Consider the following 13,177-nt stretch of genomic DNA (forward strand, 5'->3'; position numbering starts at 1 on the left):
ACACCGAATAACTGAGTGGGTAAGAGAATGTTTCTAATTCATTCTTCGGCAAAACTGAAGTTTTGAGCTCTTCTTCCATTGGACAGAAAATTCCTGGGAAGCAGAGATTTGTTTTGCCTTTAGCTCCCCTGTGTCTGGTTATAGGAAATGTTATACAACTGTATCTGAGTGGAGGAGTACACAGGACTGGACAGTTCCTGCCATCAGTGACTCATGACCACGAAGAACAGTGTAGTCTTTTCAAACCCTTGGAAATCCCTGATGGATTCAAAGCCCTCTGCTCAGCCAGACTGTCATACTTGAGGGTTCCCTTGCTCTCCCTCAGGCAATCATTTAGTGATAACAACAATCAGTGCCCGTTCCCTACTGAGGGGCCATCTTTGTTCCTGTTAGGGTATTTTAAAAAGACGTATAATGATTCTGGCTTTCCAAAAGTATTTAATATGACTTCTAAGCTTTAAAAAAATTTAAGAAGGCTATTCTAAATATCTCCTTTGATAATCTTAAACCAGAAGGTGATGGCACACTCCTGTGATCCCAGGACTTGGGATCTGTGAGTTCCAGGACAGCCTGGTCTTCAGATTGAGCTCTAGGTCAGCCAGGGCTACACAGAGAAACCCTGTCTCAAACAAAACAAAACTAAACTAAAACTAAACCAAACAACCCAAACATAATCTTTGTTGCCCCTAACTTGACCTTATTTTTACATTCGTTATCAGCACATGTGTGTCTGTGTGTGCATGTATGATGAATTGGCATGCATGTAAGCCAAAGGACAATTTACATTCGTTATCAGTACATGTGTGTCTGTGTGTGCATGTATGATGAATTGGCATGCATGTAAGCCAAAGGACAATTTACATTCGTTATCAGCACATGTGTGTCTGTGTGTTCATGTATGATGAATTGGCATGCATGTAAGCCAAAGGACAATTTGCAGGTCAACTTGTCAACCCCAGTTTTTATTCCCTTTCTCAAAAAAAAAAAAAAAAATCTAATTTTATGAAAATGTTTTTTTTTTTACAGTTTATCTACTTATTTGTGTGTGTTTGCATACATGTGCATGCACTGCTGCGCATTTCTTGGTAAAGCTGAAATTAAAATAGCTGATTTGAACTCAGACTTTGGGTAGGCCAAGTACCTGTATGGATGCATCCTAAGATCGTAAGGAGTGACTAATGGCACCATCTAGTGGTTTCCCTGATCCCGAAGCTGCTGGGGGTTGTCAGGAGCTAGAGTTCTAGCCTGACTTATATTACATTACAAGTGGTTGGCAGCCGGAGATGAAAGCCTTAATGATATTTACTTGTCACACAATGACGATATCTAGTCTTTTCCACTTCTTAGAAGTAAATCTAAGCAAGGTACCCTCAATCAACATTTGGAGCGTTATTAGTGTGGAAGAAATCTGGCACCCAAACAATGTAGCAATGTTCAGCAACTTCTCTATGACATTGCGGTAGTCTGCTTACACCATCCCATGACTTTCTCTCAATACCCTTATTTGGATATGAGGATCTGCACCAAGGTTAAAATCGGGCCATAAGACCATGGCCTCCACCAGGAAAAACGAAAATATACAAAGATTTCTGCCGCGAGTGGGTTGTGTTTGTTTGCTTTGTTCTGTTTAGCTTTTAGGCGTGTTAAATCTTTATCCAAAATGATGACCTGCCTGGAGATTTATCCATGCCCCAATGACTAAACCATCAGAATAGACGTCAAGCTGGCCACCGTGCTGGCACACCTGTAATCCCAGCAAAAGGTCGAAAAGTCTGAGGCCAGCCTGACAATTTAGTGAGACACTGTCTCAAAGCAGAAAAGGCCAGGGAATACAGCTCAGAGGTAGAGCATTAGCTGAGCAAGCACAAGGCCCTGTGTTCAATGCTCAGCACAGAAAAGTAGCTGCCAGCGCTCTAGTGCAGTGTTTCCCTTCGCTCCCCTTCTTCTCTTCTCTTCCTCCCTCCCTTCGTTCCTTTCTTTCTTTCTTTCTTCCTTTCTTTATTCCTTCCTTCCTTCCTTTCTTTTTTTGGGGGGTGGTTTTCTTTTTTTTTTTTTTTAAAGATTTATTGATTATATGTAAGTACACTGTAGCTGTCTTCAGACACTCCAGAAGAGGGCGCCAGATCTCGTTACGGATGGTTGTGAGCCACCATGTGGTTGCTGGGATTTGAACTCTGGACCTTCGGAAGAGCAGTCGGGTGCTCTTACCCACTGAGCCATCTCACCAGCCCGGGGGGTGGTTTTCAAGACAAGAGTTTGCTCTGGAACTGTAGTCCTGGAACTCCCTCTGTAGATCAGGCTGGCCTCAAACTCAGAGATCCGCCTGCCTCTGCTTCTTGAGTGTTGGGATTAAAGGTGTGCGCGACCACTGCTCAGACTGATACAATGCTTTTCTAATACCTATGTATTTCAGATATTAAACTCTTAGTAGATCATAGCCTCATGATTATATATATATAATATATGAAAATATGAATATATAATCTAAATCTAGAACATATAATATATAGTCTATATCTAGTCTGGATTATTTTAAATATGGAGTAGAATTTGGCTCCCCCATATTTTGGTAATATCCTGTATTTTGTCAGTAGTACGAAGGACTTCTGAGACACTTTTCTAACAATTTAGTCAGAGGATAGATCTTTTCTTCAATATGCTTCTATCTGCAAGGTACCGACACTGAGGCATAACGCACTAATAAACATGAAACAGAATATATGTGCAGGTTTAGAATATCACCTATGACAAGCATGCCAAATCAGCCTCAATCAAGAAGAAATGTATCTTGTTCTGTAATGGGTTCAGCCGCTCAATGCGGCTCTCAGAGGCACTCAGCTCTGCATTTCCCAAGTACACATTCCTAGTTATCTTCCTAACTAAACGTGGAGCTACGCTAGTACTGTGGTTATAATCAAGATACGCAAACATGCCCACCACAGACATGCACTGACCTTACTTGATACTTCATGAGATTTCATATCTAAATGTGTCAATTTTCTCAAAGTATCAACTACTTTTACAGAATTCCACAGTTTTTAATAGTTGTTAATCAAGTTATTGACTCCTCGCTGGGGTACAAATGCCACCATTCCATCTTGTTTAGCGCTGTATCTTCTAAGTGCAAAGTACCTCCTAATATGAAGGATCAGTTAACATGTGGCCTCAGCGCTCTGCACTCTCCATTTGCCTGAACATTTCTGGCCTCTCATTCTTAGTAGGATTATCTGGGAAATCCTAAACTCTAAATCCTGTGTTTTAGGGGAAATTCTGAGGCATCTTGCTAACCAAATGGCATAGTCCAAACTGGAACTGAGAGTGGAGCCAGCCTGGGCTACATAGGAAGACCACTAGAAAGAGGCAGGAAAGCACTCCAAACCCACAGAATTCTTCCTAAGTCCACATGCAGTCCCACATTCCTGGATCCGAACACTGTAAAATCAGGTTTGACTCAGGGTTGCAACAAAAGGTAGTAAAAAAGCGGAACAAGTTCCAAAGAAAAATGACCGAATGTGAGAAACCGATCCCCCAAGGAAACAAAGAACTCCTGGCTGTGTAGCTCAGAACAGCGAAAGGTTGTTTATCCTCAGTTCTGTAATACATTAGGTTTTCAAAAAGAAATCACCATCAGGTATGTCTACATTAAAGAGGTATGTTTACATTAAAGAGTTAAATGTATGGATTTGAAGTGCAACATGACTAGGTGGCCTTAAGTCTTTACAAGGTAGAACTCCGTAAGTGACCTCAGACAGAGATGTCTAGTTTATTATTTGTTTCTCTCTTCAACAAATAAACATTCACAGACTTTTCACCATGAGCACAGCACTAAGCAACGTTCATAAAATTCCCATTGGGGGAACATAGCATTCCATTAATCTATCCTGTATGCCTAAATATCTCCTTTCTTCCCCCTTCACACTCCTTTAACTACAAGATTTTTCTGTAGGTCTCTCCACTGTGTAAGTCTCTAACTTTAATCATCTTAATCCAATCACATTCAATTAATTCACCAATTTCATATATTCCCCCTTCCAAAATGTCTGCAATCAATTTTCTCAAGTTTTGACTTCCACCTTCTAATATCAGGCTCTGTTTATCTTTGAAAAGGAAAAGGCTTAAGTCTTTTAAGCTGTCTCCCTGCTTTCAGCCTCTCTCCGCATCTAGTATAATTTCCAAGACATTAAGGTTAACTTTTCTTGATACAGATTCCATCAAGTCTTGATTTAAAAGCTTCAGTGAGGCTGGAGAGAGGTTCAGAGGTAAAGGTATTTGCCACCATGTCTGGCGACTTGAGGCTACTCTCTGAGTGTGGAGGGAGGACAGAACTAACTCCCACGAGTTTTGCTTTGACCTACACACACACACACACACACACACACACATGCACACTCACACACATACACTCACAAATGTACACATACACACATACACTCACACACGTACACACACATACACTCACACACACACACACACACACACGTACACTCACACACGTACACATACACTCACTCACACACACACACACACACACACACGTACACTCACACACGTACACAGACAAACGCACATTTTCCACTTTATTTTTCAAGACATGGTTCCTAAGGGACCTGGAGCTCATTGATTCTGCCAGTCTGGCTGTAAAATGAGCTACAGGATCATCATCTGTCTCTGGCTTCTAAGCAGGGACTGCAGGTGTGTGCCACTGTGCCCAGCTTTGCCCATGGGTACTGGCAATAAGAATCTAAGTCCTTGTGCTTGTAGACTGTGCCAGCTTCCCAGTCCTGTCATTATTGGATTTTACAGTGCCATAGCTTTGGTTATTTCAAAGTACATTCTGGCCAATAGGAAAGGCTAGTCTGAGCTTCTTTGTAGTTTTTAAAACATTGGAGGGCTCTCACCATGTAGCCTAAGCTGGCCTTGAACTTGTGGCAATCCTCCTGCCTCAGCCTCCCAAGTGCCAGGATTATGAGTATATGATACCATACCCTGCAGTTTGGCTTTTGTTAATAAAGTATAGCATACAGAACAGTGTGCTTGATAGCCTAACTGCATATGATAGTGGTATCCTTAGGTCACAGCATCAGACATTGGCAATGAAGGGATTACAGCTAAACTAGTGGGTAGAATGTTAGAGGATAAAGAGAAGTTTTTATAGAATTAACTTGGGGATGAAAGTTTATCTTTGGTGCATGACTCTAAGCAGATATGCCACAGAAAGTTGTGGCATATCTTCTTATACACACATGTAGCAGTCTACTTATACATACATGATGAAATGAGGAGGCAGGAAGATGCAGGCAACAGAAATCTAGTTTGTATCTTACTTGAACAGCCACGTGCTATGGAAAGGCAAACTTTCTCTAATGTACATAAAGGACCCAATACAGACTGGTGGGAACTCGAGCCTTAGGACATAACTTCTCACATAGGAGAAGTTCAGAAAGCAAGTGGTTTCAGGTCAACATAACCAACAGAGCGAGCAACATGTGTCTCATGGAAACACATTCTCTGAAGTACAGTTAACCCTTCCAGTCAGATGTTAAGGTAGGGCTGGACCACTACACAGCAGGGTCATTCTATGCCCAGCACACAGTTAGATTGCTCTTGTCTCCAGTGCCAGAGGACCTCAGCATGGAGGAATGTGAGAGTCTGTGCGTCATGACCATTGCGTGGGGGAGCCCAGTGACTGACTTCTAAGATTCTCTATCAGACTGCTGGCATTTCCTCTTCATACCCCAGGCGAATGCTGTGATGTTTAGACCACCACAAACTCATTAAGCATTCTAGCCTCCCCTTCCTCATGCAGCAAAACTCCCCTTCCTCTGTACCTTCTTTCTTGCCCTCTCCCAATATGTAGAAAACTGAAAATAAGCTTTATATTTTAAAACTACATTTCCCTAGACTTAAAAAAGGATTATTTAAAACACGATAAAAACTTATTTTTAAAATTCCCTTAATATAGTTTCTCTATGGTATTAGAGAAAGTTTCATTTTCACATAATTAATATATACAACAATCCCTAAAACTTGCCAGTGGATGAGAGTGTATATTTTTTCTACCAGAAAAAGTATGAGGGTTCATAATTATTTATACTATAAATTCACTACTGAAGTTAAAAGCTACTTTGTAGAAAAGACTATTTAACATTGGAGGAAGAAAACTAGACACAAAAGTCATTTGTATTTGTTCAGTCAGTACTGCACATGTGACACTACATTAAGGAGTAGCCAGCGATTATAGGGCAATGGAATGGCTTAGCAGCAAAGGTACTTGCAACCAAGCCTGATGACCTGAATTTGATCCCTGGAATCCATAGGGTAGAAGAAGAGAACTAACTCCTGTAATGTTGTCTTCTGAACGCCACACGCATGCCATGACAAACATAAACACACATGTACGTGCATACACAGAAAATAGATAAGTTTATTTTAAAAAATGCCCAAAAGGAAAAAAAAATACAAGAAAAGTATAATGATTACAGTAGTCATGCATGATAAACTTTAAAAGGCAGAGACCATTAAAGGCAAAATCTTAAAACAAGTCCCTCCCTCCCATGTCTCTGGGGACAGAGACTCTTGCCCAACAGAGTTAAAGTTTGACCCTCTTGCACAGGACGCCAGATTGCATTTCCTTTCTTGGTTTTCTCTGAGAGATTCAAATGGCGCCTTTAGAAACTGCCCAAAGGAATGACTAGAGATAGGAAATATCCTAGAGAGACCGGGGAGGCAATACCTGGGATGGGGACATAGTCCATGCTTTTCTGTAGTCCTCCACGGGGAGGTAAGAAAACAGAGACACCCTCAGCTAGAGCTGCTTCCACAGACCTCCTGGGGACTCCCCCAGCCCCAAGTATCTGGAGCATCCTAGAGTTTGCCCCCCCCCATTTCCCTTCTTTCTCCCCTGCTCTCCCTAACTATTATCTCTACACCCCCTGCACCTCTCCCCTCCCCCTCCCGTTTCCCACCTAGTTCCCTCCTTCCATCAACCTCTGATATCTATTTTGTTTCCCCTTCTGAGCAAGATTCAACCATCCTCCCTTGGGCCCTCCTTGTTACTTGGCTTCTTTGGGTCTGTGGGTTATAGTGGAAGTAGCCACTTTCTGTAGGACCCCCAGTAGAGGCATAGGGACAGCAACCCACCACAAAATCTTTGACCCAAAATGTATCCTTCCTATAAGGGAATGGCCAACCAATGACTGCCACAAATTGAGACCCATCCATGGGCAAGAACCAATCACTGATACTATTAATGACACTCTGTTATGCTTGCAGACAGAAACCTAGCATAACTGTCCTCTAAGAGGCTCCCCCCAATAACCAATGGAAAGAGATGCAGAAACTCACACCTAAACATTAGATGAAGCTCTGGGTGTCTTATGGAAGAAATGGGAGAAGGATTGAGGGACCTAAAGAAGATAGAGGCTCCACAGGAAGACCAACTCACCTGGATCCCTGGGGGCTCCCAGAGACTGAATCACTAACCAAAAAGTGAGCACAGCTGCACCCAGGCCCCCTGCACATATGTAGCAGATGAGCAGCTTGGTCTTCATGTGAGTCCCCCAACAACTGGAGCCGGGGCTGTCCCCGAGTCTGGTGCCTACCTGCCTGTGGATCCTGCACCTCTAAATGAACTGTCTTGGTTAGCGGGAGGAGGGGGTAAGACCAGGGGGTGCTTCCCCTCCTCAAAAGAGAAGAGGAGGGTGGGCTTGGAGAAGGACTATGTGAGTGGGTACTGGGAGGAGGAGGGTGCACTAATACTGGGAAGTAAAAAAGACACCAGAAACTTGCCCACGCACACAGCAATGTCTACCACCCAGCAATATATGTAATAAGGCACAGCCTAACCCAACGAGAGGTTCAACTGCCAACTATTATTAAAGTTTTGCCATATTTATTTATTCTGTGTGCATACATAAGGGTGACCACATGCTTACACCACGGCACACATGCAGAGGTCAGAGGGCAACTTGTGGGACTTAGTTTTCTTCTTCTACCATGTGGGTTCTGGGATTAAACTCAGGCTTGGCAGAAACTGCTTTTACCCAGTGAACCAGCTAGCTGGCCAAATACCTAGTTATTTATAAGCCACACTAAAGACAAAATAATACAAAATGAATCAAGCAATATGTGTGTGAAATATTGACATAAGCAATATCAGACTGTAATGATCTCAAAACACAACTTCTTAAAAATTGTAAGAAACCAGTTTAAGTTGGGGTGTTGCTCAGTTAGGTTCAATTCTCAGCACAAGAAAGGGGGATAGAAAATGTAATGTTGGGGTCGAAGGGTTCAAGCAGAAGGGGAAGACAGGAAGGGAGCTGATGTGGGGGTAGTCCACCAAAACTCAGTATGCATAAAAATGCTGTAAGGAAATCTACTACTTTGTATACTAATTAAAATCAAATTAAAAATAAAGAGAGAAATGAAGAGAAGGGAGAAAAGAAAGGGCTGACAGAGATGGGGAGGGGCAGATAATCCGTGGGAGGAAAATAATAATTGATGATTTAAGGTTCAGTTTAGAGTCAAAGACTTATAAATCCAAAATAGATATTTTATAAATGAGAATTTTACTTTGATAAAAACAAAAGGTTTATGGTAAGATAAAGTTAATCACTTTCGTAAAAAGCAGACTTTTTCCTCCCTAGCAGAATACATTATACACAGAAGATGCACAAACACTTTATATTTATTGCTGAAAAAATATGATATTTCCATTTTAGTTGAAGACTGCTGATATCTTTTTAGTTTTTAAAATAATACATTATTGTAAATTTTTCCCCAGAAACATTTTTTGCAATCTGTTTCATGCCCCAGTGACCCTGAATGGTCAATGGAGATGTCTGAGCCCTTTGTCAACCAGAGATCTTCATCATTTAACCGTTCATAGTCAACCAGGGACCCATTCATCAAGACTCAAAGTTTTCAGGCAGCGAGTTAGACTGCAGGTTTGATAAGACCGAAGCACGTGTAACAAGGCTAACCATATAGTTCTAAAGCTCATTTGCTAACATCAGCACCAGACCACAGAAGATGCAAACCTCATCATCTGAACAAAACAATGTAGAAAAACAACTGCAGTCGTCAAGGCTGGAAAACAGTCTAGGAATGAGGAGCAGACTGTAGGGCACCATTTGGTACGCAAGGTCTCTCAGCAATAACCTACATGTTCAGAAAAAGTGAAAATGACAAGCTGGGGATTGTTTCATTCACTTAAAGCAGGCATTAAAGCATGGTACCAGAGAGGCATGAATGACCAGAGGGAAGAAATCACTTTTTGAGTTACCTTGATCTAGACCAGCACTTCAGTGAACCTCTTGGAGGCTGTTATGTGAAGCTGAGATATTTCTTTCTTCCTAGGAAGGAGTTCGCTTTACTTCTAAAGCTGCCAAAAATTTTCGTTAACTTGGGCCTTCAAGCTGTCCTACTATAGACTACCGCTTCCCATAACATTTAACTATAGGTGTGTGGAGAAGGCGGGCGAGCTGGGCAGTATGTACTTACGTTCGCACTGTATGACATCGAGGTTAAACTGCTGCACGGCTCCCATGCTGATCTGCTTTAACTCACTGTCCAGTAGCATCTGCATTAAGGATGTGGATAGATGTTGGCAGGCTGACATGCAAGCTGTCTGGGCAACTTTCCCCTAGGCAAAACAAACAAACAAACAAAACGTAAACAAGCAAACATGGAAATACGTCGTAAAATATCCCAAGACTTTACACCTGGGACTCTTACAATATTGACTGTTGGCTTTTCTGGTTCTGTATTCTACAAAGAACTAAAACCCATCTTTCTCAGGATACAACATTATTAAAGTGCTAACTGCACAGAGGAAAATTGTAAATTTTGAAGACTTATTTCAGATCTCTTGAAATAATGTAACACTTTTAAATGCACATGAGAATATGGCATTTATTACACTAAATCACAATACTGATACAGCACTTTTTTCATACCAGGCCCCCTAAGCTCTCCTTTGTATGTTTAGCTAAGATAGAACAAAGGAAGCTAACTGTGTAATTTGAGCTATTGTTGCTATTACTACTTAAACTGTACCTAAAAATCAAAACCACTGGAGTTGGAGTTCTCACCTCCACTCAGCGTATTGGTCTGTGGTATGGAGTCACAGCTACCATAGGGGAAAGGTCAGCCTCTCCCTTCCACTTCAGCTTCATTTCTACTCAATCAAATGCATGCTACCTAACTACAGAAACGGATACTCGTGGTCTTCCTTCACTGAGATACATGATATAAAATTAGCTGACAGCCTTATTTCAATTTTCTTCAAATACCATTGTTTTAATGTTTGCCCTAGAGATTATACAGCTGAATGTTATATATGAGTGTGTATGTATACGTGTGTGTGTGTGTGTGTGTGTGCATATACATATGCACATATATATATAAGACAGGCTGTCATTCTGTAGCTCTGGACATCTTGGAGCTCACTATGTAGACCAGACTGGCCTTGAACACCGAGAGAGCTATCTGCCTGCCTCTGCTTCCTGAATGCTGGGATTAAAGGCATGTGGCCTACACCCTATCTCTAACTCAAGCAGATATTTAACAGAATATACATGAACTGTTTTAGGTCAAAGTTTTCCAGTGTAATCCTCTAGGGTGGCTGCCTACAAACGATTATATGATGAGGTGATGGGCTGTTTCCCATGTGGGAGTCAAAGATCTAGGATTATGGTTAGGAAAATAATGACTTTCAGGGGACATGCCATGTTTTGCCTCGTTTTAATTAATGAAGATTTACCTAGTGATATTTGGTAACTATTTTTTCTTCCTACTAATCACAAAGCCAAATAGGGAGACAAAAATGATAAAATCTATCTTCCAAACATGCATGCTACAGCGTACTAGCACAAAAATGTTTATGCAGAGTTCGTGGGAAAGGTCTCAAGAACAACAAATGCAGTCCTAACTTACTAGAATATCTGTCCTTTAAATTACACATTAAAAATAGTCTAAGACATTCTATCCTTGGAACCAAAGTGCTCATGGATGGGTTCTGAGCATCTAGGCACTATGCATAGCAGGAAACAAAATATCTGATAGGCAATGTCAGTTTCTCAATCAAAAACTGCAGAGATAAAAGCCAATGCAGACAATATATTTGACAGATACTGATGAATTGCCAAAAAAAGGAATGCAGCCAACAATGAAAAACCCAGCATGCTCAAAGCCCTAAGCCCAAGAGGAGCCAGCCTGCGGCCACGCAGGTCCACTCTCCAGGCAGAGCACTATCAATATGAATGGGAGGGGATAAAGGCCAGGAAAAGAGAAATCAAGGCACATCCGTTAATTACAGTGTGAGAGGCTTGCAAATACTTCACAGAAATGCTATGTTGACTTGATGGAACAACTAGTTCATTTTAGCCCAATGAACTTCTCCATCAATTCAGCTCTATGACCTATTACATCATTCCATGACAATGTACTAACTGAAAAAGCAGATCGATAAATTGTCAAAAAATTATATAGCTTATTTTGTACTTAAGTATGCCATACGTCATAAGTGGTATTATTTTAACATAGGTTCAGAGACACAAATAGATATACAAAAGTACTGGAGCCAAACAATGAAAGGGTTTAAGCTGGTTCATAAATCTGGTAGAAGCAGGCAATAAAAACACATACGCAATCTTGTTTTTCAGTTAAATAATATTTATAACTGCAAAATCTTAACATTAAATTTCTTTTGATTAGGCATATTGAATACAGGCTTACCGTTATCAAAGATAAGCATTTTAAAGACTGACGGAATAAAAAATTTTATACACATTTAAAATAAAATGAATTATCCCTTTTTATATATCAAACCAAAGTTAATACTACCAAAGATTCACATTGTTGAAATTTTATGAAACATGTTTTATAAGATTATATATTATTCTCTAGATGTCCACTGCCTAATTTCAGAATGCATAAGACCATTCTTAAATTTATCTACTTATTCTATATAGGAGAATTTTAATGTCTTCAATATTTACAAACTCAAAAACGTATTTGCAACTGATATTTCGTGCCTAAGAATCTTGGCCTATCTTAATAAACCAAACACACCTTTCAGAACACTATTACAACTAGGAATATTGACTCTCATAATAGTTCATCATCCTAAGACAAAAAATTTAAACACTTTCATAATTATCTTTAAAAACTAGCTTTTAATAGACATGAATATGAAAACACAGTCAAAATAATCAACAAAACAGTGCACATTTAATACATTTTAAGCAACCAAACATATTTCCTGCCCTCATCAGAAAAACTTCTTGTAACATTACCAGCATTTTCTTTCTCTTTAACAACACAAAGTTCAGTAAGTAAAAACACCCGCCAAACTTTTAAAAAGGTAACTGTTTTTTCACCAGCTTTAGCATTTTTTTTCCTGAAAAACAACTTGCCAAGGGAGAAAACCCTTAGACAAACTTCTTATATTTCAAAGGGACTTGTAAAAGAGAATCTGCTGACATATTAGATCCTTTTTGCATTACCCCAAAGCTTTTCTTCTGAGAACAATTGTGGCAAAGAGACATTTGGCTCCTAGGAAATTCCCACAGGGTCAGCCATAAGCATCCTTCCATGCACCTTCTCAGCGCTCCTTCCTGGACGCACGTCTCAAAAGCAGCTTTCATCGTCTGCTTGTGTGTCAGTCAATATGATTTATGGACTGCAGTCAACAGAGCCAAGAGCATATAGAATGAGAAATATGACTACAATCTGCTAATTTGTTTTGTATTGAGCCATTTAGGAGTCAAAGACCTGATGTCAGACTGAGATCAGCAACACAATTAACTAGCCGGTGACAGATTCATCCATCCTCCCTGCCAGGCTGTGCCAATCAAGGACAGCATGAGGCGACGTTTAGTGAAATCAATAAGAGAACTCGTTCTCTGAATAACCTGTGTAAGAGCTTGATTGACACTTTCTGAATCGCGTTTGTGGAGCACAACCACTCTCTACCCAACAGTTCCTTACTGCAAGCTGTGAAATACGGCTTTCAGTGCCAGTCACAGAACAATGAACCCCTCACCACCAACCTCGGTGGAAAGAAATCAAGACGACACATCTGTTTGTACGTCAAGCCAAATTTCCAAAATAATTTACTATTGTAGATTGGGCTACAGATACTGTTTCTTTTGAAATATAAAATAACAAACCCATG

General features: G+C 40.5%; 1 protein-coding gene across 1 annotated transcript in view; it reads right to left on the minus strand.

Annotated features, from left to right (window-relative positions):
- The window catches only part of Exoc6 (exocyst complex component 6), a 135,502-nt gene that overhangs the window by 42,407 nt on the left and 79,918 nt on the right, over nucleotides 1-13,177 (minus strand). The window contains exon 19 of the mRNA XM_021151208.3: nucleotides 9,502-9,643. Coding sequence (XP_021006867.1) covers nucleotides 9,502-9,643 — 142 coding nt within the window. The remainder of the gene's footprint in view (nucleotides 1-9,501; nucleotides 9,644-13,177) is intronic.

This window comes from Mus caroli, unplaced genomic scaffold (assembly GCF_978045245.1).
Source record: "Mus caroli unplaced genomic scaffold, Mus_caroli_1 scaffold_20, whole genome shotgun sequence".
NCBI classification, from domain to species: Eukaryota; Metazoa; Chordata; class Mammalia; order Rodentia; family Muridae; genus Mus; species Mus caroli.